Source organism: Protopterus annectens, chromosome 7.part0 (genome assembly GCF_019279795.1).
Source record: "Protopterus annectens isolate FY-2018-M chromosome 7.part0, PAN1.0, whole genome shotgun sequence".
Classification (NCBI taxonomy): Eukaryota; Metazoa; Chordata; order Ceratodontiformes; family Protopteridae; genus Protopterus; species Protopterus annectens.
Window position 1 is genome coordinate 1,244,551,392 of NC_056739.1, and position 22,694 is coordinate 1,244,574,085.

General features: G+C 41.7%; 1 protein-coding gene across 2 annotated transcripts in view; it reads left to right on the forward strand.

The window, feature by feature from the left end:
- RAB11A (RAB11A, member RAS oncogene family) overlaps positions 1–22,694 on the forward strand; it is a 360,508-nt gene that overhangs the window by 275,843 nt on the left and 61,971 nt on the right. For both annotated transcript variants that reach the window (XM_044077859.1, XM_044077860.1), the window contains one exon: positions 2,768–2,848. In XM_044077859.1, coding sequence (XP_043933794.1) covers positions 2,768–2,848 — 81 coding nt within the window. The remainder of the gene's footprint in view (positions 1–2,767; positions 2,849–22,694) is intronic.

Below are 22,694 nucleotides of genomic sequence, written 5' to 3' on the forward strand. Positions count from 1 at the left end.
TGGCTCTATGAACCATTACCAATGGCAGGCTTTAAAGGCCCTTTCAAAAGATGTTGTCGCTGACATTGAAGTCTCTTAAATTTGAACAAGTCATTCTCAATATCTCGCTTTAGCTGCTGAACTAAGATACTGTTGTCAATATCAATATCTTCCTGTAACTGGGTAAATGAATCCCCCATAGATAACAATGGATTATCTCCTTCAGGAAGCCGTGTTATAGGGCTTCATATTTGTCACCTGATAGTATGCATGACCCTAAGATTTTCAACAATATTGTTAAAGGTCAGGCCCTTAGGGTTTCACGTCTATGCTCAGATGATCAGTTGTTTCATTCTGAGCTATTAAAACTTAGAGATAGTTTTGTCACTAGGCGTTACTGCCCTCAAGAAACGAGTAAAATCTGTAATGATGTATCTAGGCTGAGATGAACTAGAGGTAAGCCTCATTTTTCGGATACAAGAAATTGCACACATAGGAAAATTGAACAGGATGTACATCTACCCATAATATTACCATTTGGGAGGAATATACCTGGAGTTCAGCAGGCTATATTAAATAATTGGAATATGCTTTTAACTGATTCAAACACCAGGAGCATAGTTGGTAATTATCCTAGGTACACACTCAGTAACCTTAAGAATCTTAAGCAGCAGCTTTGTTTTCCGGACCTCTGTCTGGAGAGGAATAATGTTGTTAAATGCTTTGATCTAGGGACTAAGCGTTGCGGCTTGTGTCCACAATGTGCATATATAGATACATCTAGATTTTTTAAAAATCCTAATGATGGTAAACTCTGGGAGCTTAGGAACAGATCTGACTGCAACACAAGGAACTTAGTTTATGTTGCGCATTGTCAGGTCCGTTTTTGTTTCTATGTAGGAAAAACTAACAGATCGCTCCGTGAGCGCATAAGAGATCATTTCCCGAGAGGTGAACCACAGAGTGCCATTGCTAAACATATGTTGTCTTCTGGTAGGGACCATGTTTTTCTGTTCCAGGTTCTCCATGTGCTACAACTTCATGCTCGAGGGGGAGATGTTGTGAATTTGACAGAGGAATCTGAAGTTAAATGGATTCTTCATCTTGCTGCACACAGGGGGAAAGGTCTAAATGAGGCTGTACCGCTTAGACCTATTTTAAAAGCGAGACCAGTTAGATAGGTTGTTCTATTTTATTTGATTCCATGTGATAGTGATTTTAGTCGCACAATGTTTTTATGTATAGTAGTGTGTAATTCATTGTTACTTTTCCTTTAAATTTTAGCAAAGTCTCTCACAGGAAGTGATGTTTTCACAGGAAGTGATGTTTTTGTATAAAGAGGGAATTTTGAATTTAGTTGTAACGTCTGAAGAAGCGGAACTCCCGCGAAAGCGCTAACGTTTTGTTTTATTAAAACTAGTACTTGGTTTTAATGATTTTGGTCTGATTCATGCAACTGTGGACTTTGAGGATTGGCTCTAAGAAGTGATTTCTGTTCTCATCAGTGTTGGGATTCTCTTGTTTATTCTTGCATTGGTTTGGGCTGTTTTGGTTTATATATACATATACATATATATATATATATATATATATATATATATATATATATATATATATATAAAACGCTTGTGAGGAAACTATTAGTCTTAATTTTGTTTTATTTGGATTGCTTGTCTGTTTACTTAAAGGATTTTCGACTGGAAACGGACTGCCTTCCTTGCTTGGATTACTTTCGAATACTTGGTAATTATGTACAGTATTTCCAATTTTATTTTTTTTTTACTTAAGACGAGTGTAATTTCGCTGCTTCTACTGCTATTGTCTGATCTGATTAATATACAGTAATAGAGATATATGGATTGAAAATCTTTCACACAGACGTTTCTTACACTGTGTTTTGTTGATGTAAGACTGAAACATAACTTCCTCACATAAAACTGAAAAAGTCAAACTCCTTGATAAACAAGCCCAGTGAAACTTCAGGTGTCATCACTTGGAAAGCATTCCTTTGCAAGGAAAGAAGCTCACTTGTAGCTCCCAAACACCCCTTTATTTAACTCTACAGTAATACTACCACAGGGAAAGATAGAACTCTGTAAGGGTGAACATTTTTTTCTCACAGACATGATCTCACAGTAGAGCCAATATGTGTGTAAAAAAAATAGTTACCGAATATAGTTTTGATTGGGAAGATTTTCAAGTGGCGAGTATAGGAATATGTTTAGTAGATCTTTTGGCTCTGATTTTGTGCCTATTTTAAATTTAATTCAATCAGTTAGGTGAACCAATCCTCTTTGGACTCTCTTAACCACAACATTTGGGCCTCAATAGCAAGGTGTAAATGCAACATGTGTTTGGATAGTTTAGTATAACCAGTCAACTGGCATGTTTTTTTGGAATGGGAGGAATCTAGAATGTCCTGAGAACTCACACAGACCTGAGAGTGAACATGCATAATGCCACACAGTGATCAGAGTACTAGGACTGCATCTCCCATTCTGGAACTGTAAGGCAAAGATTTTAACATTAAGACTCTTCATCATGCTTTCACAGTAACCTGTAAAATAAACCTATTAAGTGGCGGGTTTATAACTTTTATGGTTATCTGCTTGGAAACTGTTGCTCACTGCAACTTGATAGCAATTTCTCTGCAGTTTTTGCTGCTCTATCCTCTGTCCTATGCTGCCCTGTGATATGAAAACTCAACAGCTTATGCCTTTATATTGCTTCAGTGTAGTTGACATTTTGGAAAGTAGATTATTTTAACAAGTTTTTTTCCTTCATTTAGAAAAGAATAGCTTGTCCTTCATTGAAACATCTGCTTTAGACTCAACAAATGTAGAAACTGCATTCCAGACAATCCTAACAGGTAAGTGCAGTTAATAAACTTAAAACTAGAAAGCCTCTGCATAACAGTCATAACAGTAGCATGTTTAACTGTAGTGCAGTTATGATCATACAGTGCTAGGTATTGTGAAAAAATGTAAATGTATAACGTGTCTGTGTGTGTGTTTATATACATATATAACCATGGCTAGATTTGCGCTTCTTGAATATCTTAATGGTAGCATAATTACAATGGTGATAAATATGGTCTGGCTTCAAGTTAAAATTTAAGCATGCACCTCTTCATTGCTGAGCTTCTACACTTGACTTTGGCCAGTACTTTGCAAAAGTTTTTAACTGATATACTCAAGAAGTTAGTTGCTGTTTCTCCTTTCCCCTTAACACAATAAAATTACTGATGCAAACTGAATTTACACTCTTCTGTGTAATAATGCTGTTTTTCCCCATTACTGCCATTCAGTTTGTTTTAGGAGGTATACTTGCTGCTAAGGCCTTCCCTATACCCTTTAGATGCTGACTCCTTTGTGTAATCCAAAGCGTTTCACTTTTGCCTGTGAAGGAATGGTCTGCTGCAAGCCTGCACAGTTTGATAGTTCTGTTTGTGCATTAAATGGCATCTCTGCTGACCTGCCAGTTTGGATTCTTCTGGCTCCTGCAGGCATGTTGAAGTCAGTAGTGTGGGATGTTTACCAGTGAGAATCAGTGCTCCAGTATCATTTATAAACAACAGATATCCTTCTATTCCTATGTTGCAGTATTCAGACTGTGGGATTTCCTGCCTCTGGCAACCCAACGTCTGCTCCTATACAAAAGCTTTAGCCTGGCTGCTGTAGGCGCATGGCACATCACACGCAGGGCCATAAACCAGGGACCATAAATGTGAATTGTGCATGCACAGACCTCAGAACTTTAAAGCTGTAGACGACGACAGCTTCGACCGCTTCGCTCCTACGACCAAAAACTTCAAAAAGATAAGTACCCCGTTGTTTTTTTTTGTCTTGTGTACGCTTGAGCTTTGTTGCTGTAGATTCCTTTTTAGCCGATGTTTGAGAAAAAGAGTAAATGTAATTACGGGTGTCAGATACTGCACAAAGATTCTCATGACTGGTGTGTGCTTTGCCTAGGTAAGGAGCACGACCATAAGGCTTACTCCATTTGTCCATCCTTTGTGCCAAAAACTCTATGCAGCTGGCTGGCCACGCTAAATTTGTATTTGGAAAATCAAAGATTAAAATGCCCCTCTCTCCGGATGGCTCCCGAGTTGGCCACCCAAGTCGAGCAACTGATGAAGAAGGCCAAGGTTTCCAGGCCAACTCCCGATGCCACTCTATTGGATGTCCTGCCGACTACCGTCAGATTCGATGGTTCCTCTGGAAGACTCCATTACTGCAGCCACTGAGAGCACATCCACGGAGTCATTCCAGATGCCGGCCACGACCGACGCCGAGGGGGAACATTACTTGGTTGGCCGACCAAAATCTCTCCTACTCCAGCCCAGGTCTCTCTTTCTAAGCCTACCCCCAAGCCCACACCAACAAAGAAAAAAACGAAACTCTTGACCCCCTACTCCTCAAGAAAATCCAGATTTGCAGTCGTTTACCAATTCGTTAATGGAGGCCTTTATGGCCCTTAGGCCCACAGGCCCTGCACCTACCAACATTCCTCTGCTGAGCCCCAGACCAGCCTCGGGTTCCTCCTTACCTTTACCCACTATTCAGCAGGGAGAAGGAGAAGAACCAGAACAGTCCTTCTCTTCTGAGGAATCATTTTCCTATGTCTCTCAAATTGCTTCACCTGTGGATTATTACTCCCCAGACGAAGACTCTATTGAAAATTTCCCACCAGAGGATATTATCTTTGGGGAAACTATTTCAAAGATGAAAGAGTACCTCAAGTGGGATACTACCTTAATGTCAGATACCCAGAAAAGATATTTTGAACTTTTGCAGCTTGAGTCTCCCTTTCCCTAAACTATTCCTCCAGTGCTTCCAGCCTTCCTGGATGCCTTTAACTCAGTCCCCAAGAATCCAGATTTTCAACCTCCTACCCCTAAAAGGCCAGATAGGTTTTACAAAGTGCCTGATGACAAGAAGTTTCTGGTGAAATCTTCCCTGGCTGACCCAGCAGTTATTGCTGTGTCCCCAGACAAACAGTCTAGACAATTACTTTCTGCTTCACTTTAGCCAACAGTTAAGGACAGCAAAACCATTGACAGAATGAGTAAGAAGGTATACACCTCCTCTACCCTGGCCTTCAGGGCTATCAATTAGCAAACCCACATGGTTAAATATGCCCTGGACCTGGTCTCCCAGGCTTCCACCTTGCTAGCTTCTACCCCAGACTGTCCAACCAAAGCTGACATTACATTAAAATTGCCTCCAGCTACACAAGTAGCCAGACACTCTATTAGGTGCAGTTATGATGCAGCAGAGGCCTCTGCATCTGCTTTGTGCAGATACTCCTGACTTCGCCTACAGCCTCTACCAGAGGATTTTAAATCCAAAATCATGGCTGCTCCACTGGACACACGGTTTTGTTTGGAAAAAATTCAGAAGAACATTTCAAAAACTTACAAGATAAAAGCAAAGAACTGCAGGACTTTAAGCATCTGCTGGGGTCCCCCTTCCCTAGATATTACAGGAACTATCCAGCAAAAACATCCATTGTCAGAAGGACTCCCTCAGCGTCATGCCCTTCCTACCCTAGGCCCTGTAGGAGATCCAGGAGATGGCCTTACTCCAGACCTACCAACTCTTGGCCCTGAGCCAAACAGCCCTTTCCAGACAGAGGGGGCCCCTCTACAGCATGACTGTCCTGCTCGACTGCCTCTGTCCGCCCACTTTACCCACTGCCTTCCCTTCTGGAAAACCTTCACCTTAGATCTTTGGGTTCTTTCCATCATCCAAAAAGGATATTTTCTATTCTGGAAGGAAAAAACAAAATCAAAAAGATTTCCTTTCCCTCCAGAAAATCAATTTCATCTGTTCCCTCCCATTTTGAAAGACGACCTGACTGGAAGAGCTATAGAACCCATTTGCCTCAGGACAGGAAGGACAAGGCTTCTATTCCCGCCTTTTCTTATTTCCAAAAAAAGATGGCCCTTGGAAGCCAATCCTGGACTTATCCTATCTGAATGTGTTCCTAAAGGTTTCCTCCTTCAGAATGCTCTCCCTTCAAACTCTCCTACCCCTCATCCCCTCCCAAGCCTTCATGGTCCCTCTGGACCTAAAAGATGCTTACCTGCACATTCCTTATCAGGCCCACCCACAGGACGTTTCTCTGCTTCACTAGCCACTCTTCACACTTTCAGTTTACAGCCTTGCCCTTTGGCTTGTCTACAGCTGCCAGAGTGTTTACAAAGTGCTTTGTCCCAGCCATTGCCTATTGCAGAACCAAGGGAGTCCAAATCTACCCTTACCTGGATGACATTCTCATTCTGGCAGAATCAGAGTCCACTCTACAAACCCATCTCAAGTTTCACAGGGACCCAAAGGCATTAAGGCTACTACTGCCAAAAACCTTATCCCCTCTGATACTGATTCAAGTATCAGTAGCATATTATTGGCTTGCTTAAACAGAAAATGATGTTGATTCCTGATTGTGCTGAAAATAAGGATTTACAGGATTTTAATGCATTCTGCTGAGCAGGTTGGAAAGCATACTCTGCATTGTGGTTTTGATTCACTAGAGGCATCTTGCTGGGCTGCTGTCACTGGGTCTTTACTTAGAAGGCATGCTTGGCTTAAGGAGCAATCTTTGCCAGATCATGTTAAAGCTAAATTGCTGGATGCTCCCTTAAGTCAGGACTGCCTGTTTGGCAACAAAGCAGAAGTTGTTCTTAAAACTATGGAGGAAAGAGCTAAATCTATGCAAACTGTTAAAGATTTCCTACAAGTACAGCCTCCAATATTTAGTAGGCATTGGCCCTCTAAGAATTTGTCTTTTCCTACCTCTTCCAGGCCTTCAGTCCAAACCCAGAACCAGCAGAACATCCAGGCTTCAGTCCCAGGGTACGCACAGGGCTAAGCAGTGGGGGGCTCCCACTTCCAAATCAGGGAGTAGTAAGACTCCCCCCATGGTAAACTGTCTCAATGACTTTACTTTAAAATTTCCAAGCACTTCTCAACTGACTGCTCCTTTGGGGGGAAAGATTGCTCTACATGCAAAAAACTGGGAACTCATTACCCAGGACAAATGGGTTTTAAATATAGTTTCCCAAGGATGCAGATTTCACTTCCACACGTTACCAACCCCAAACAGTTGGCCAGATCTACCCCCAAATCAGTGGGCAGAGGCCCAAAAGCAAGTACTCTCAGGTATAAAGGCTATTCAAACTGTACCAGAAGAGGAAAAGGAACAAGGTTTCTACTCATGACTTTTCCTGGTACCCAGAAAAGACAACACATGGCGTCCTATCCTGGACCTTTCTATATTAAACACATTTTGGTGATTCCAAAATTCAAGATGCTAACTCTTCACCAGTTACTTCCTATGCTAGGCAAAGATGCCTCCTTGGCACCACTGGATTTAAAGGAAGGCTACCTGCACATCCCAATCGGGGAATCTTGCAGAAGATACCTACACTTCAAAGCAAGCTACATGCACTATCAGTTCTCTGCACTGCCCTATCTACTGCGCCCAGGGTATTCACAAAGTGCCTAGATCCAGTCATTGCATTTTGCAGGCAAAGAAATATTCAAATATACCAGTACCTGGGTGATTGTCTAATTCAGGCAGAAAGCCAGGACATACTTCTGAATCATCTGGCATTTGTACAAAAGGTGGTGACTTGTCTGGGGTACACCATAAACGAAAAGAAATCACATCTGGTACCCTGTCAACAAATTATTCCTGGAAGCGAGCTTGAACACAACTTCCCAGATGGCTTTCTTCACGCCAGAGAAACTAATTAATTTGACAACGTACTTCAAACTATTGGCCACAAAAACCCTATCTGCAAGGCAAATGCTGCAAGTCTTGGGGTTCATGGCCTCCTGCATTCTAATAATTCCATGTGCAAGACTGCATATGCGGAAACTACAATGGTATCTAAAAAGCCTATGGTGTCAACATTCTCAGGATCTTGAAGCAATGATCTCTATCATACCTTGCCTACAGTTAGAGTTCTTTTGGTGGGCAGAGGCCTGCTACCAAAACAAGGGACTACCATTCACTCTACCCCCTGCTGCCCAAACCCTAACAGTCGCATCAGACTATGCATGGAGGGCTCACTTGGCAGGGCAGTGCATTCAGGGCAAATGGAACCGAGTCAAATGCACTTGCATATCAATCAAAAAGAAATGTTAGCTGTACAGAATTCTCTGACAGCCTTCAAGGACCACATTCTTCCAGGACAATTATTGGTAAAGACGGAAAAACACCACTGTTATGTGGTACATAAGCAGGAGGGAACCCACTCATACCCTCTCTGCAGACTAGCCATGGCTCTGTGGAACACAGCCTGGAGCTACCAAGTGCACCTACAAGCTCCATTCCTGCCAGGCAGGCTAAATACACTGGCAGAAGATCTAAGCAGAAATCTCATGGACCCACACAAGTGGAAACTAGAGCCAAAGATATTCAACATTTTGTGAAACAAATGGGAGAGCCCAAAGATAGACCTGTTTGCCTCCCCTCAGAACTACTAATTGGACAAATTCTGCACAAGGACTCCCCACTGACTAGCTTGGAAAGTGGATGCCCTGTCCTTCACCTGGAAAAACCTATCAGTTTATGCTTTTCCCCCCTCTGCCTCTTCTCTCCAAAGTTCTACTAAAGATCAAACAGGACAAACCAAGGACAATATTCATTGCACCAGACTGGCCATGCCAACACTGGTGTACCCCCTCTTGCGCAGTGTCACTGCTGGAACCATGGCACCTGCCTCGTACCCCTTCCCTGCTGTCCCAGCAGGAGGGCTAGATTCTTCACCCCCAGCTTCAAACCCTGAACCTTCCATCCTGGCTAATTACCTGAGCTCTCCGTTACTATCCCTCAGTAAGCAAGTGATGGATGTCATTCTGGAGGCAAGGAGGCCTAGTACTAGAAAATCCTATGTTGAAAAGTGGAAAATATTCTGTTCCTGGAGTCAAACTCAAGGGGATGGGCACAACAGTGCCCAATTTACCGCATATTCTTCAATACTTAACTGAGATGCTTCACAAGGGCCTTTCCTTCTCTTCCATTAAAATTCACGCCTCGGCCATTTCAGCACATTAGAATACAGAGCCCACCCCTCTTTTCTCATCCACTGCTGAAGCTATTACTCAGAGGGGCCAAAAACTTAAGCCCACCCAGGAGAGCTCCTACTCCAGCCTGGGACCTTAACTTTGTATTGGAAAAGCTCACTCTACCTCCCTTTGAGCCAGCTGCAACTGCAGAGTTGAAATTCCTTTCTTGGAAAGCAGCCTTCCTTCTAGCCATCACTTCAGCAAGAAGGGTGTCTGAACTTCAGGCCCCTCACGGCAGTGGAGCCTTTCATCATCTTTCATGCGGACAGGGTGTCCCTCAGGACCAATCCTTCCTTTATGCCCAAGGTGGTATCCAGTGTGGCCCTTAATCAGTCCATTCATTGTTCTTTGGATTAGAAAAGAAGGTTGGCCAAAGGGGAATGAATACTGCATTCCTTGGATGTGCACAGACAACTTAGAGTTTACTTGGACAGGACTAAGCCTCTCAGGAAATCTGAACAGCTGCTGGTTGCATTTGCTGCAGGGGCAAAGGGGAAGGCCATTTCAAAGCAAACCATTTCTAAGTGAATAGGCCATTGCATTAATTTTTGCTATAAGCACCATGGAAAACCTACTCCACAGGGGGTAAGACCCCATTCCACCAGGGCTGCCTGTGCATCTACAGCCTTACTCAGAGGTGTTCCTTCCAGGGACATCCTAGAAGCTGCTACCTGGAGTTCTGTACATACCTTCATCAAGCATTACCACTTGTCAATTTTTTCTAAATCCAGAGCTGGTTTTACCACTGCATTCTTGCAGGGCCTAATAGCTGGTCCTAGTGCTAATTGCCTCCTCCCTTCCTTAGCTTTGGGAATCTACCCAAATGTAATGACTGCAACAGTGAAACACGAAGAACATGATACAGTCGTGTACAGTTACCATAAATGTAGATGTTTGAGTGTTTTCGCTGTTGCAGTCCTGGTTACCCTCCCTCCAGCCCCCTGACTTCTGTTGACTATACCTCTCTTCTTGTTTACTATACTTAAAGCTTTCTGGTGTACTTGCTTTTTTGTTGGAGGTGTAACCTTGTATGTAATTGCTTCCCATTAGGGGGGCACCTGACATCTGGGGCAAGAAAAACTGATGTAATGGTGTCTGCTGCATGCTTTATACCCCTGACTACCTGATGTCATGGAAGAATAGACAGCAACCAACGCAGGACTCAAGACTTTGATAAACAGGCCGACTGAGGGCTACCTGCAAGCAGATAACCCAAATGTAATGATTGCAACAGGGAATACACTTGAACATCTACATTTATGGTAAGTGTACACAACTTTACTTTTTCTTTGTAGTGTCTGTTTTATTGATTGCACTGTGTAGGCTTTATTGTTTTGCAAACCTTCCGATGTCTTCACTAGAATGTTTACTAGTGTGTGTGAAAGAGAATGAGAGTGAAGTTCAACTTATGCAAGTTGTCTGCTGGACAACGCAGCCAGTTAGACACCGTTTCTCCTAGGAACAGCTAGCTGCTTGTATTTCTTTGCCCCAGGCATAGGTCTTCTGGGAACAGCTACTTATATTTCTTTGCTTAAGACTGATGTAGGTTATAAGTATAAATGTTCTGGCTTCTCATGTTGGTGAAATGCCTCTTGAATCAATTTGTCCATTTTTGGCACTTTATTTGTACTTGGATCCTTATCCTGCTAGGCAACAGAAAATACAGTAATAAAACTTCAGGAATGTGAAGCATATCTTGTCAACTTTCCCTGATTGTGTGTCATATTTTTGTGCTGTCCCTCTTAATTTTTTTTATTTTATGGTAAGTTACTGAGGATTTTCAGTAGTCAGTAACGCCAGGCATTAAAGTTTCATACTGTTTGTTCAGAAAATGCATGTTGAGGCAAAACCTGTTATTCTTCTAACTTTTGTAAGTGAATTAACGAGTGATATTTAAATCTTCAGCCTGATTTTGGGCCTTTGTTCTCCCCCCTTTATTTTTGGCTTTCTCCAGAATTCTTGAGCAAAGAATTTGAAAGGTTTAACATGCATATTTTCGTTTTGCATGTACAGTAAGCACTAGCTCAAAAGCAGTTCTTTAGCTTGTGTATTAACAAGATTTAAAAGCTGATGCTTAGCTGGGAGTAACTGGATATGGCTAGTAATCATGCCAGGGTCTAAAAACAAGTGTTCTAAGACCAGAAGCACGTAAACAGATAAAGAACATATTTTGTTGATTAAAAGAAGTCAGGAAGGAGGTTTCTGACTGATCAAAAGTGTTGTAATGGTTACTTAACGGTGGAAGGAACAACTTGTTGTTTTTTCCTGAGAATGAGGTGACTATATCTGGTCAGGCCAGACTGTAAGGTAAGTAATTACAAGCATTTTTTTTTGGGGCAGATGTGCATAAATAAGACATGAAACACTTTTGTAGGATGCTAATTGAATTTTGCCATTTAGGGACATGTTTCATATGATTAGATTAACTGAGCATGTTTGTTCTTGGGTTATCTTTAGAACAGTGTTTATTTTTAGGGCTGGATGCATTTCAGTGGAGGCCTAAGCAAGTCTTAAAATTAATATTGTAATCTGTATTGCTTTGGGTTTCAGGCTAAATGCAGAGTGATAATCGTAAATAAGTGTGTGTGTCTTCAGCAGAGAAGTTGGGCAGGTACAGATGGCATTACAAAAATTACTTTATTTATAGAAGTAAGACACTAGTTTTCAGATATCAAGGGTTCTCATCCAGAAAAAAGAGGTAATTGTTCCCCTCTACTCATCACTCATTAGACCCATTATAGAGTACAACACCCCTTTTCGTATGTACCTCACAAGACATCTACAACAACTGGAAAGACCACAGAAATACCTCACAAAGAGGATTACTAGCCTCAAACAGATGCCCTATGCAGACAGTCTCAAAAAACTACAGCTTTACTCCATCGCATATCGCCTACTCAGGGGCGATCTCTGCCTAACATACAAAGCTATGTCAAACCCAGAGCTGTTGGACATGCTCCACTTAAAGAAATCCCAATCCCTCCGAGCTACACGCTCTAGGGACCTAAACCTTGTCACCACAATAAACAGAACATGCTGGAGGGATAGATTCCTGTCCCAGAGACTTCCCATACTCTGGAAAAGACTACCTATCTATGTCAAACAGAGCTCCTCATTAGCAATCTTCAAGAAAAATCATGATGATTGGATGGGAAATGGAAATTCACCCCGGGGATCACTTCTGTGGCACTGCTCGACAGGGGCACAGGAAAATAATTTTCTTGGGTGGCGAAAGCCAGGGTACGTTTTTTGGCTAGGCTTGTATGGGCCCTAGGGCCGATAGGTTCATAGGCAGGTACTAGGCTATCAGTGAATGATAGACTTGTCCTTTATTAAGAGTCATTAAAAACACTTGCTTAGTAAACATAGGATTAAGTAGTTTTACACCTGCCTAAGAAAATGTGGCCAATTAAAGTGAACGTTTACTTCCCAAAAAATTAGTCATTATTCATTTTTGTAGCTCTTCATTGTTTGCCCATTTCCAATGTTGAAGCTGTTTCTTATTTGGAACCCGTGTCTTGTTTCAGTGGCCTTTCAGGATGGAATGTTTGGATATGTACATTTGATTGCAGGTCAATAAAAGAATGAGGGAAAGCTCATGGACTTCTCTCTGGCTTACAGGAGGCAGGCTGTGTCAGAATTTGATAAGGCTATACTTTTAGAATAAACTGTTTTTTAATGCTGCACTTTGATGTGGCTACATTTACTTGCTCTGTTACATTTAAAAAAGTGCAGACAAAAGTCAAGTCAGATTGAATTATTCAGGCCCCAGTCTGCAGAAAGGATTTAGCTAAGTTGCAAAACCACCTAGCTGTGCTCATGGTCCTCTCTAATGTCCAAGAGTGACTCCCACTCTGCAGCAAGCACACTGTTCAACTCTTCTTCAAAAAAGTTAGAAAGGCTTTTCAAGTCACAGAAACACAGCTGGCTAACAGAAGATCTCAAACAGTTATTAAAACTCTGAAATGTTGATTGGCATTTACGGAAGGCTGATCTCTCCATCAGTTGAGTTCACCAGACTCAGCAATTTAACCAAACAGTCCATTAAAAGACACAACTGTCCCCTACACAAATCCAAGTAAAGACAACTCCTTAACTTTCCAAAGTGTTTCTAGAGGGAAGCTAACCTGATTACACAGCATAAAAACATAGATTAAATAACTCCACCACATCTACAGTGTGGTAAGGCCATCCTCACACCCTGTGAATTCCTACAAGAATTCAGTAAACTCCTTGTCCCCTTTCTCACCCCCTTTGATTCTCACTTCTGTTTCAAGTACAGTAAACATAAAGACGCACTGAAAATATTTTAAACATCCATACTGACTCAACCCCCACCACCTCCGCTCATATAACCCACTTCCTTGGCTTCTCTACCACTTTTAAGACCAGTTTTCCATCCCCATCACTAACACGTGCACGCACGCACACACACACACACACACACACACACACACACACACACACACACACACACACACACACACAACCTTTGCCTTTCTCAAAAACATTGTCAGATGCTTGAAAGAACAACTTTAAACCTCTCTTAAAAACAATGTAAACCCACAAACTGATCCCACTTCCTCTCCATCTCTATCCACCCAGCCCTCGGCAAAATTCTTGAAAACATGGTTTGTTGTTAACTGTCCCACTTTAACTAGCATTACCACCTTCTCTCCTATGAACAAGCGTGGATTCTGGCCTGATTGAAGCAGCACGACTGCTCTTTGGACACTGAGAGACATCTTACCTCTCTGTCCTCTGTTTTAGCTACTACACCCAAGTTTTACACAAAATATATGTCTTCAGTAATAGCCTGCTGTAGAAGCAAGGTCTTACATGTATATCTTTGACTGCCGTTAGCCTCATTATTACCATTTAACCACTTCCTCAAAGGAATTGTCTAAGGTCCTCTAAGAGACCAAAGAATTAACTTAGCATTACATTATGAATCATCTGCCAGAACTGGAATTCTTTCTCCTCAGCCAGATTCAGTGCAAGTCCTCAAAGACAGTGGTCTCCCTCGGGACACTACTGGTTTGTCATAAGTGAAAGGCCTTCCTTCTCCAAGATAAGACAGACTTTCTGGTTATTTTTTCCGTAATACGTGACTTGAAGGAACTGAGTGTCTGCAAAGAAATTCTTAAGGATATCAGGGTACATGATATAAGTTATTCTCATTTCCCCATGGGTGTGGCTGCACATGTGGAAGCTGCTGTGCTATTTCTAGCAACAGCAAACTCTATCCCATTGTGAAGGGGATACTCGTACTTAATTGGCATTGTTGACTCCATTGTGAGAGCTCTCTGCTTATGCAAGGAAGCAGAAGGGATGGCCTTTTGCTTCATTGGATACGGAGAGAACTCTCATAGTGGAGTCAGCAATGCCCAATAAGTATGGATATGCTCTTCACAATGGCACCATATACTTAAGACATAACCACAAGTGCCTTGAATATGGCCAGTGGAGCTCAATCAGTCTCGAGACTTCAGGGCATTTGGAGCAAGTACAAGATCGAGACACATCAACATCAAGGAGAGGAGTGATGACATTAATCTTAGCTTTCAAGCCAGTCTGGAGACCTAGTGTCTTGTTTTATCTAATAGACAGCACCATCTAATGTGGTACATAAAGGAATGGGAATGTAAGGGCCATTCCTACTCTCTCTTAACAGGCAAAATATGCAAGCATAGAATATTTCTATCTGCAGAATGCCTGCCGAATCAGTTAATGTGGAAAATTTGCAGGCCCATACAAATAGATGTTAATAGCGTCCCCTTTTTAGATGTTACTCACAGGTGGGCTGTTCTGGAAACCGACCTTTCTACTTCGCTAAACAGTAGGCAGCCAGTTCTGCCCTAGTGTACCCTCCAGTGAAGCTTGGGCAGCCATTGCCTTTTTCTTAAATTAAAGAACTCTGTTAAACTTGTACTCTGTTCCACCTTTCTTTCCAGAGTGATTCAGAAAGTTAAGGAGGATAGGCCAGAATGCTTATAAAAGCCCCCTTTTGACTGAGGCAGCATTAGTTCTCCCAACTGATGCAGATGACATTGGGGAATAAACAATGATCCTGCCTTAACATGGGAACCTCTTGATCCAGCTCATGGGGTCGTTGGTACACCCAAACATACAGGCTCGCAAACTAGCAGCTTGGATGAGCTGACTGTGCTACCATTCAGAATGTGTGCTGAAACCTGAGGGAGACAATGAATCTTAGTACAAGGAAGCCTTCTGTAGCTAAATGGAAAATGTTTTCTTTCTGATGTTAAAAGACAGCAGGAGTGCCCTTGATTTCACAAGACCTGTTAGAACATTGCTTTAGGTTTAGCTTATTCTTCAGTTAAGTTTTATTTTGTGTGTAACCATTTGAAATGTTGAGACCCACTAAAGTGAGTCCCAAAATGTAGAAAATAAATGGCTGAAAGATTGGACTTGCATATGCTAAGTCCAAAATGCCATTTCTCAAAATATTCCCTTTTCTCTGAGGTATGCTGACCTTGGATTTGGTCTATGTACGTTTAGGGGGTATGAGGGGCTTGGCTCCCCTGCCAAAAGAAGTTTTAAGGAAGAGTGATTTTTGAAATTCACTGTTCTCCTGTGTGTTTTTTTTTTTGGCTTGTTAGCACGCATTTCAAGTGCCAACATTTCAATAGTTTTTTTGTTTTGCTGGCAAGCTGTGCATCATTTGTCTTCCTGTTGGCTTCATTGTTAGCAGTTAAGTACTTCCTGAAGGGGACTGTGTCTAAGGCCCCTTAAGAGAGCAGTAGCTCCAGTATTTGAAAATTTTGTTTGAAAAGGTAATCCAGTCCCCTTTTTGAACTTTTTTCTCTTGTCAAATACCCGACAAGGAAAAAGCTGTTTTACTACTGGCTGTAGCAACCAGTTAAGCAGTTTTTCAGAGGATCTGTTCATGCAAAACACCCAAAGAGAGCAGTAGCCCCAATGTTGAACTTTTTTTTTTTTTTTTGAAAAGGTAATCCAGTCCCCCTTTGAACGAGCAGCTATTTTCTCTGTCTAATACCTGACATGGAAAACCACCTTTTTATAACTAGCCGTAGCATCAGCCAGAAAAATGTCTGAGTTTGAGGTCCTTGCGTGAAAGGGAACCGAAGGGTACTTCCTTTAAGTTGGAGATTAAATTGGGTATTCTGCAGGGCCTCCTTGTAGCCTGCTTCATGAAAATCACTGACATCCCACATTGGTGGACAAGTTTTGGGAGTATTCTCAAAGGTCATGACTGAATCATTGATCTATTCAAAATAAGTAACTTGCCTTAATCATGTTTGAGTAGGATCACTGTTGCAATAACTTTTCTGTCTTCATCCCCACTTCTGGAATTGTGAGCGCTCAAGGGCTGGACAAGGTACCAGACCCCAATCCCCACCCACCTGCTGTACTTTCTTTTCCTGGTCATTGTACTTTTGGGGAACTGGGGTCCTTGGATATACTTGGCCTGCTGCTGAGGATGGCAGGTTACTATTCTACATCCATACTGGTTTGGTGGTCTTGCTGGACACATGGATCTTCTGTGAGTCTGTCCAGAGTGCATTCTAGAGATTCCATGATTGGGCACACTGAGCAAGCACGAACATAAGTTGGCTTTGTCTGGCTCCTGTTTATAACTAGAAGATGCCCCTGGGGAAGAATCAGCCTGTCAGGGGAAAAGATGTAAAGCTCTAGAAGTCAGGTCAGACATCAGATGTCATCTGCAACCAAATAGTGCTGTAATTTAAAATTGTCAGTTCGCAACCTGTTACCAGATACTCTGAAAGAGGAAGAAGGGGTAATACTAGACTTGTGTTTATCACATTCCTATTCTTCCAGAATTCAGACGTTTCTTAAGGTTTTGTTGTATCTGGATCACATTGTTGGTCCTCTACCTTAACCTTTTTTGGTACTTTCCACTATACCAAGAGTGCCTACAAAGTGTCTAGCTCCAGTTATGTTTCACTGCAGGCTACAGGGTATCCACTTTTTTCACATTTAGATGACTTGCTTATCTTTGCAGAGTCTTTTTCTAAGTGTCAGGAATCTATCATCTGGTTGAGAGAGATCTCTTAGACAAGCTATTATTCCAAGAGAACAGTCAAGTCTTTTTCGACTCCTTCACACAAGATTGTGTTCCTGGGATGTCAACTAGACACCTCAGTTCAAAGAGCTTTTTTTTCTACAGAAAAAATAGATCCTTATTTAGATTTGTCTCTGTTTTCCACTCAGACTTTGGTCACTGTGAGGTAATACCTCAGGATTTTGGGTCTCATGATATCTAGGGATACTCATGATACCCCTGGCAAGACTCCATGTGAGAGATGCAGTGGTTATCTGAAATTGTTTTGGTCCAAGCATCAACACCCTTTAGCTTTTCAAATCCCAGTGCTGGGGTTTGTCAGAAGATAAATCCTTTGTTGGAGACAACAGATATCCTTAAATCCATATCTCCCCTTCTTGCTCAAAAACAGTCAGGCATCACAGAAGCTTCAGACTTTGCTTGGGGAGCAGTTTCAGGAGGGATAAAAGCACAGGGGTTTGAGACACCAAGGACAGAAGCAAACACATAAATATCTAGGGGATACTTGCCTTAATCAAGGCACTCAACTCTGAGTCATCTTTGGTTCCCGGGACCTCTTCAAAGTGATTTCAGACTATACTACCGTCTTGTGGTACATCAGCAAGCAGGGGAGATCCAGGTCATACCCCTTTTGCAGACTAGCCATTTTAACTTGGGTTATAACTTCACTATATAGTCGAACTGTACAGGCATTCTGCATTCCGTCAGAGCAAAAGTGTATGGCAGACAAGGTGACCTGGACCAGGGGAGAACCTCACAAATGGAAACTAGTGCATAAGGTCTTAAAGCATTTGATCCATCTGTGGGGGAGTTCCTCAAGTAGAACATTGTCTTTTTTTTTTTTTTTTTTTTTTTTTAATTAATTAATTTATTTTTTTAACGATCCACTGGGAAGATTCTGTGCCTTTTTTTTCTTCTTTTCTTTGGACTGGAATGTCTCCGTATTTCTACTGTTTCCACTAACATCCCGGGTATTTCTGAAGATTCAGGAGGAATCCCCAAGGTTATTGTGGTGACTCCCTTCTGCCCTTGTCAGCTGTGGTTCTCTTTTTTGAAAATAGCCAAAGGCAATTTCCACAAGCTTCCTCTCAGACTAGATCTACTCATACAAGAGCCAGGGGTGTTTGATGCACTCTGACATGGAATTGATATTGGAAAATAATGCATTTATTTTTGGTGATTCATTTTACCTACAGAAAGATGGCGTAGCTATGGGCACATCATGTGCCACCAGCTATGCCAACATGGTGTTAGTTCTCTGGGAAGAGCAACATATTTTAGGACAATTTCAAAGCAGGGTCTTTTTTAGGAGATTTGTGGATAACCTGTTCCTAGTTTGGGAAGGCAGTGATTAATCACTGAATGATTTCTATCACCACATTAATAACACTACCATGTTCTTAAAGATTACTTTGAATAGTTCCAAAGAGAAACTTGATTTTTTAGATGTCACAGTCATCAGAATGGCTGATGGGCACTTTGGAAACTAAAACATATCCTAAGAAATGCTACAGAAACACACATTTGCATAGGAAGAGTGTGTACCCCCCCCTTCTTTAAAAACATCATTAAAGGTCAAGATCTAAAGGCCTCAAGACTGAATGCTACTGATCTTGATTATAAGGCTGAGACTGACAGCTTGCAAATCAGACTTGAGGAGAGAAGTTGCAGTGCTTCTGACGTAGAGAGAATACTGAAGGTAGTTACAGACATGAGGGGTACCAATGGTAAACCATATTTTTCTGATGGACCCTGGACAGTAATACCACATAAAGTAGATACACAGATTTGTTTACCATTAACTTACTGAAATAATAATGATGAAATTGAGAAGGTATTTAGAAAACATTGGCAAGTCTTGACGACTGATCCTGAAGTCTGTCATGTAATGGGAACTAAACCCTTGTTTGTATACAAGAATAAAAAGAACTTGAAAAGAATGTTGTGTTATTCCAGACCTACAAGCAACAGTACACATGGTATGATTGTCTATGGCATTCATCCATGCCTACATTGTAGTTGGTGTAAACACCTGGATAGCACCGGGGTTTTTACACACCCTGACATGGAGAAGCATATTGAATTTAGAGTTGTAGCCACTGCAACATGTGTCACATAATATATTTTTAGCTGTCTGTCAACATTGCTGCTCTTTTTATAGGCAAGACGGGAGTTTACGTGACTGTATCCAGGGAACACTTGTATTGTATTAATAATTCTGTACATACAAACACTTTGGCAAAACATGTTGCAACCAATAGCAATGCACATGAATTTAGGTTCATAGTTGTAGAGGTTATATCTGAGGATAAGCGAGGGGATGATTTAAGGAATAAGGTAGAGACTTGTGAGCTTAACTGGATTATTAGGATGAGGGCTAATAAAGTAAAAGGGCTTAATGATGAAATATGCTTTAAGCCAGTACTTTAAAAGGATAGGTATATATGTGGTTTAATATGCATTCACACACGTTTTTTTTATGTTGCTATATTTTTATAAGACACCTTTCTATTTTTGATGCAGGTTTGCTTTTAGAATGAGAACTAGTGATGTCATTTGTAAACTAATTAATTGCACTCAATTTTTTATTGGTTGTGTCTTCTTTTAAATAGGCCATTGTATCAGTAGGATGTCTGATGAAGCAGGTTCACACAATAAATGTTTCTATGCTTTCGGACTGATTTTTCAATGTATTTATTCTGCCTTGGATTGGTTCAGCAATTTTTTTATCGTATATTTCTTAAAAGTGTCAAACTTGATGCAACCACAGTGTAATTGGAATAAGAAAATGAATACAAATGCCCACGCCAAAAAAAAAAAAAAAATTAAGGCACATAAAAAGCAATTCTGGTCCATTGACCAGTGCCTTCAGAGAATAACAAGCCTCTCCTCTTCCCTTTATACAAATATCCCCTAACATGTTCTTTTATCTTTGTAAATATTTTAACAGCTACTTATTAACTCTCGAAAAGGGAAGAATGGTAAATATTTCAACATAGCTACTGCTGTTGCGTTTTAACATCTGTGTCCTACCCATTAGTTCTTAAGTATTTTGTAACCTCTCACTAAATTCCATTTGGCTTTAACTACATGCCATTTGTAAAAGGTGTAACTGTTTGTGTTTACCATCTGTTGACTTTCGTAAACCACAATTCTGATTTTTTTATATATATTTTTATTGCATCCCTGGGATTAAACTGGAAATAGTTCATTTTGATCAGTGTTCTACCCTGGCTAGCAAAATAATATAGAAAACGTGTTGCTTGTTTCCATTGTACTGTTTAAACAAGGTTAAAGGGATATGGGATTATATATCATTCTTTCTGAATTTAAGGTATCTGTACCTGTAATATCACATCTCTTACCAGTAATGTTGGTGTTTAAGAGCAGACCGGCGTCTCCACAGGGGGCATAATTAGCAGTATTTGCCTCTGCTGTAAAAGACAGTGTAGATAAAATATTTTGCGCAATGTCATCTGCATATATTTCCAGTCTTTTTACCATGTCGGCTACTTTGTATAATAAGATAATGTGATAGCAAAAACACGTTTTTATCTGTGCAATTATGGATAATAATTGTATAATCTTACAAAATGGAAATGATACCCTGTTGGAGAACACGAGAGCCAGTATCAAGTCTGATTTTTCACGCAATTTATCTATATAATTGTGCGTCTCTGTGTGCCTGTGCCTGTGTGTGCCTGTGCCTGTGCCTGTGTGTGCCTGTGTGTGCCTGTGTGTGCCTGTGTGTGCCTGTGTGTGCCTGTGTGTGCCTGTGTGTGCCTGTGTGCCTGTCTCTGTGTGTGTCTGTCTGTGTGTGTCTGTCTGTGTGCCTGTCTGTCTGTGTGTGCCTGTCTGTGTGTGTGTGCCTGTCTGTGTGTGTGTGCCTGTCTGTGTGTGTGTGCCTGTCTGTGTGTGTGTGCCTGTCTGTGTGTGTGTGCCTGTCTGTCTGTGTGTGTGCCTGTCTGTCTGTGTGTGTGCCTGTCTGTGTGTGTGTGTGTGTGTGTGTGTGTGTGTGTGTGTGTGTGTGTGTGTCTTGTGTGCATATAAAAAAATTCTAAGCTTGTTTCCTGCCTTTCCTGTAACTAGTCTAGTCCAGGTACAGATTTGCTCTGTCCAGGACTGTTTGTAAGCTTCTGAGCCTCCCAAGCCTTTCTGTGTTTGAGGTTCTAGCTTATCAGTGGGAGTGGTAAGCACTAGGTAGCCTGTCTACCACAGGAGGAGTGGTTTCTAGTCCAGAAATTGTAGTTTATTAGCAGTTTGGGCAGTTTTTCATCCCTTTCAACTTTCTGGTTTAAAAACCCGCGTTTGTGTAAGTTTGCGCTTGTTTAAGCTCCGCACTGCAGTGCCGAGCTGAGGCCAACTATTACTGGTGCCAGAACGTCTGCTCTTCAGTTTTTACCTTAGATCTTGCTAGTTCTTTCACTCTTGCACTTCAAATAGCCTAATCACTTTGCACTTCAACAGGTTTTTGTAGCAGTTATTGTAGCACACCTAAGTGCCATCAGCACTAGCCATTCTTCATGGAAATAGCTCCAGTACTTGATAGTTATGACCACCCCTCCTGGCATGATTAAAGTGTAGTTCCCTGTGCTTTCTCCTATTAACCTGGTGCACTTGGGCATTCTGAGGCAGTGCAGCAACTCCCTCATGTACACAGACAACTCCTTCCTCTTACCTCCCAACACTCAGACTTATGAGAGATGCACTTATATTACCAAATTGGAAGCTATGCACTCTCCAGCTAGGACTGGACTAGCTGGTCAAGAGGAGAAGGTCAACACCTGCACCACACCACATGTAACACACAGCTCTGCAGAACAACCACCATTACAGCTCTCACATAAAAACACAAACCGCACACCCACCTTTGCAGAGGCTGTCAATAGAAATTTACCCAAGCAGCGGAGACTTCCAAGATAAAAAAGCACTCAACCGCAACACAGCACAAACCACAGGAGATGCAGATCACCTCCACAGCGTGCCCTTCAACCTAAGTTCCTAAGGCTAAACACCTTGCCCAATACACTAATCATGGGTGACTCTGTAGTGAGACACACGGATGTCCCACTCACTAGGTTGAATAAGGAGAAGGTAACAGTAAGCTATCAGGTGCCAGAATCTGACACACAACACATGCACTCGGGTCACTCCACAACAGTACAAGTATGACTCTGTTATTGTCCATGTGGGTATGAATGACCTGATACTACCTCCCTGGACTACATGAAAAGAGACCTGGTGGAACTCTTGGATTGTGTCCCAGGCAGTTATGACACTAGCCCTGAGCAGTATCCTACCATCACCCACAATGGTACCGCAGTGCAAACAAAAAATTGACCAACAATTGGCTAAGTTTCTGGTGCCGTTCTAAGTGCATCCAGTATCTGTTTGTTTGGGATGACATGATTGACGGACCTTGATGCTTTGCCAGAAATGGCCTGCATCTGTCACCCCTGGGTTTTCAGGTACTGGCTAATGCTCTTGCCACCCCATAGTGCCTTTTTTAGGCAGTGTTCCAGAGACCAAATTACCACCGTAACACCTATAAATGAATGCAATCTGAGGGT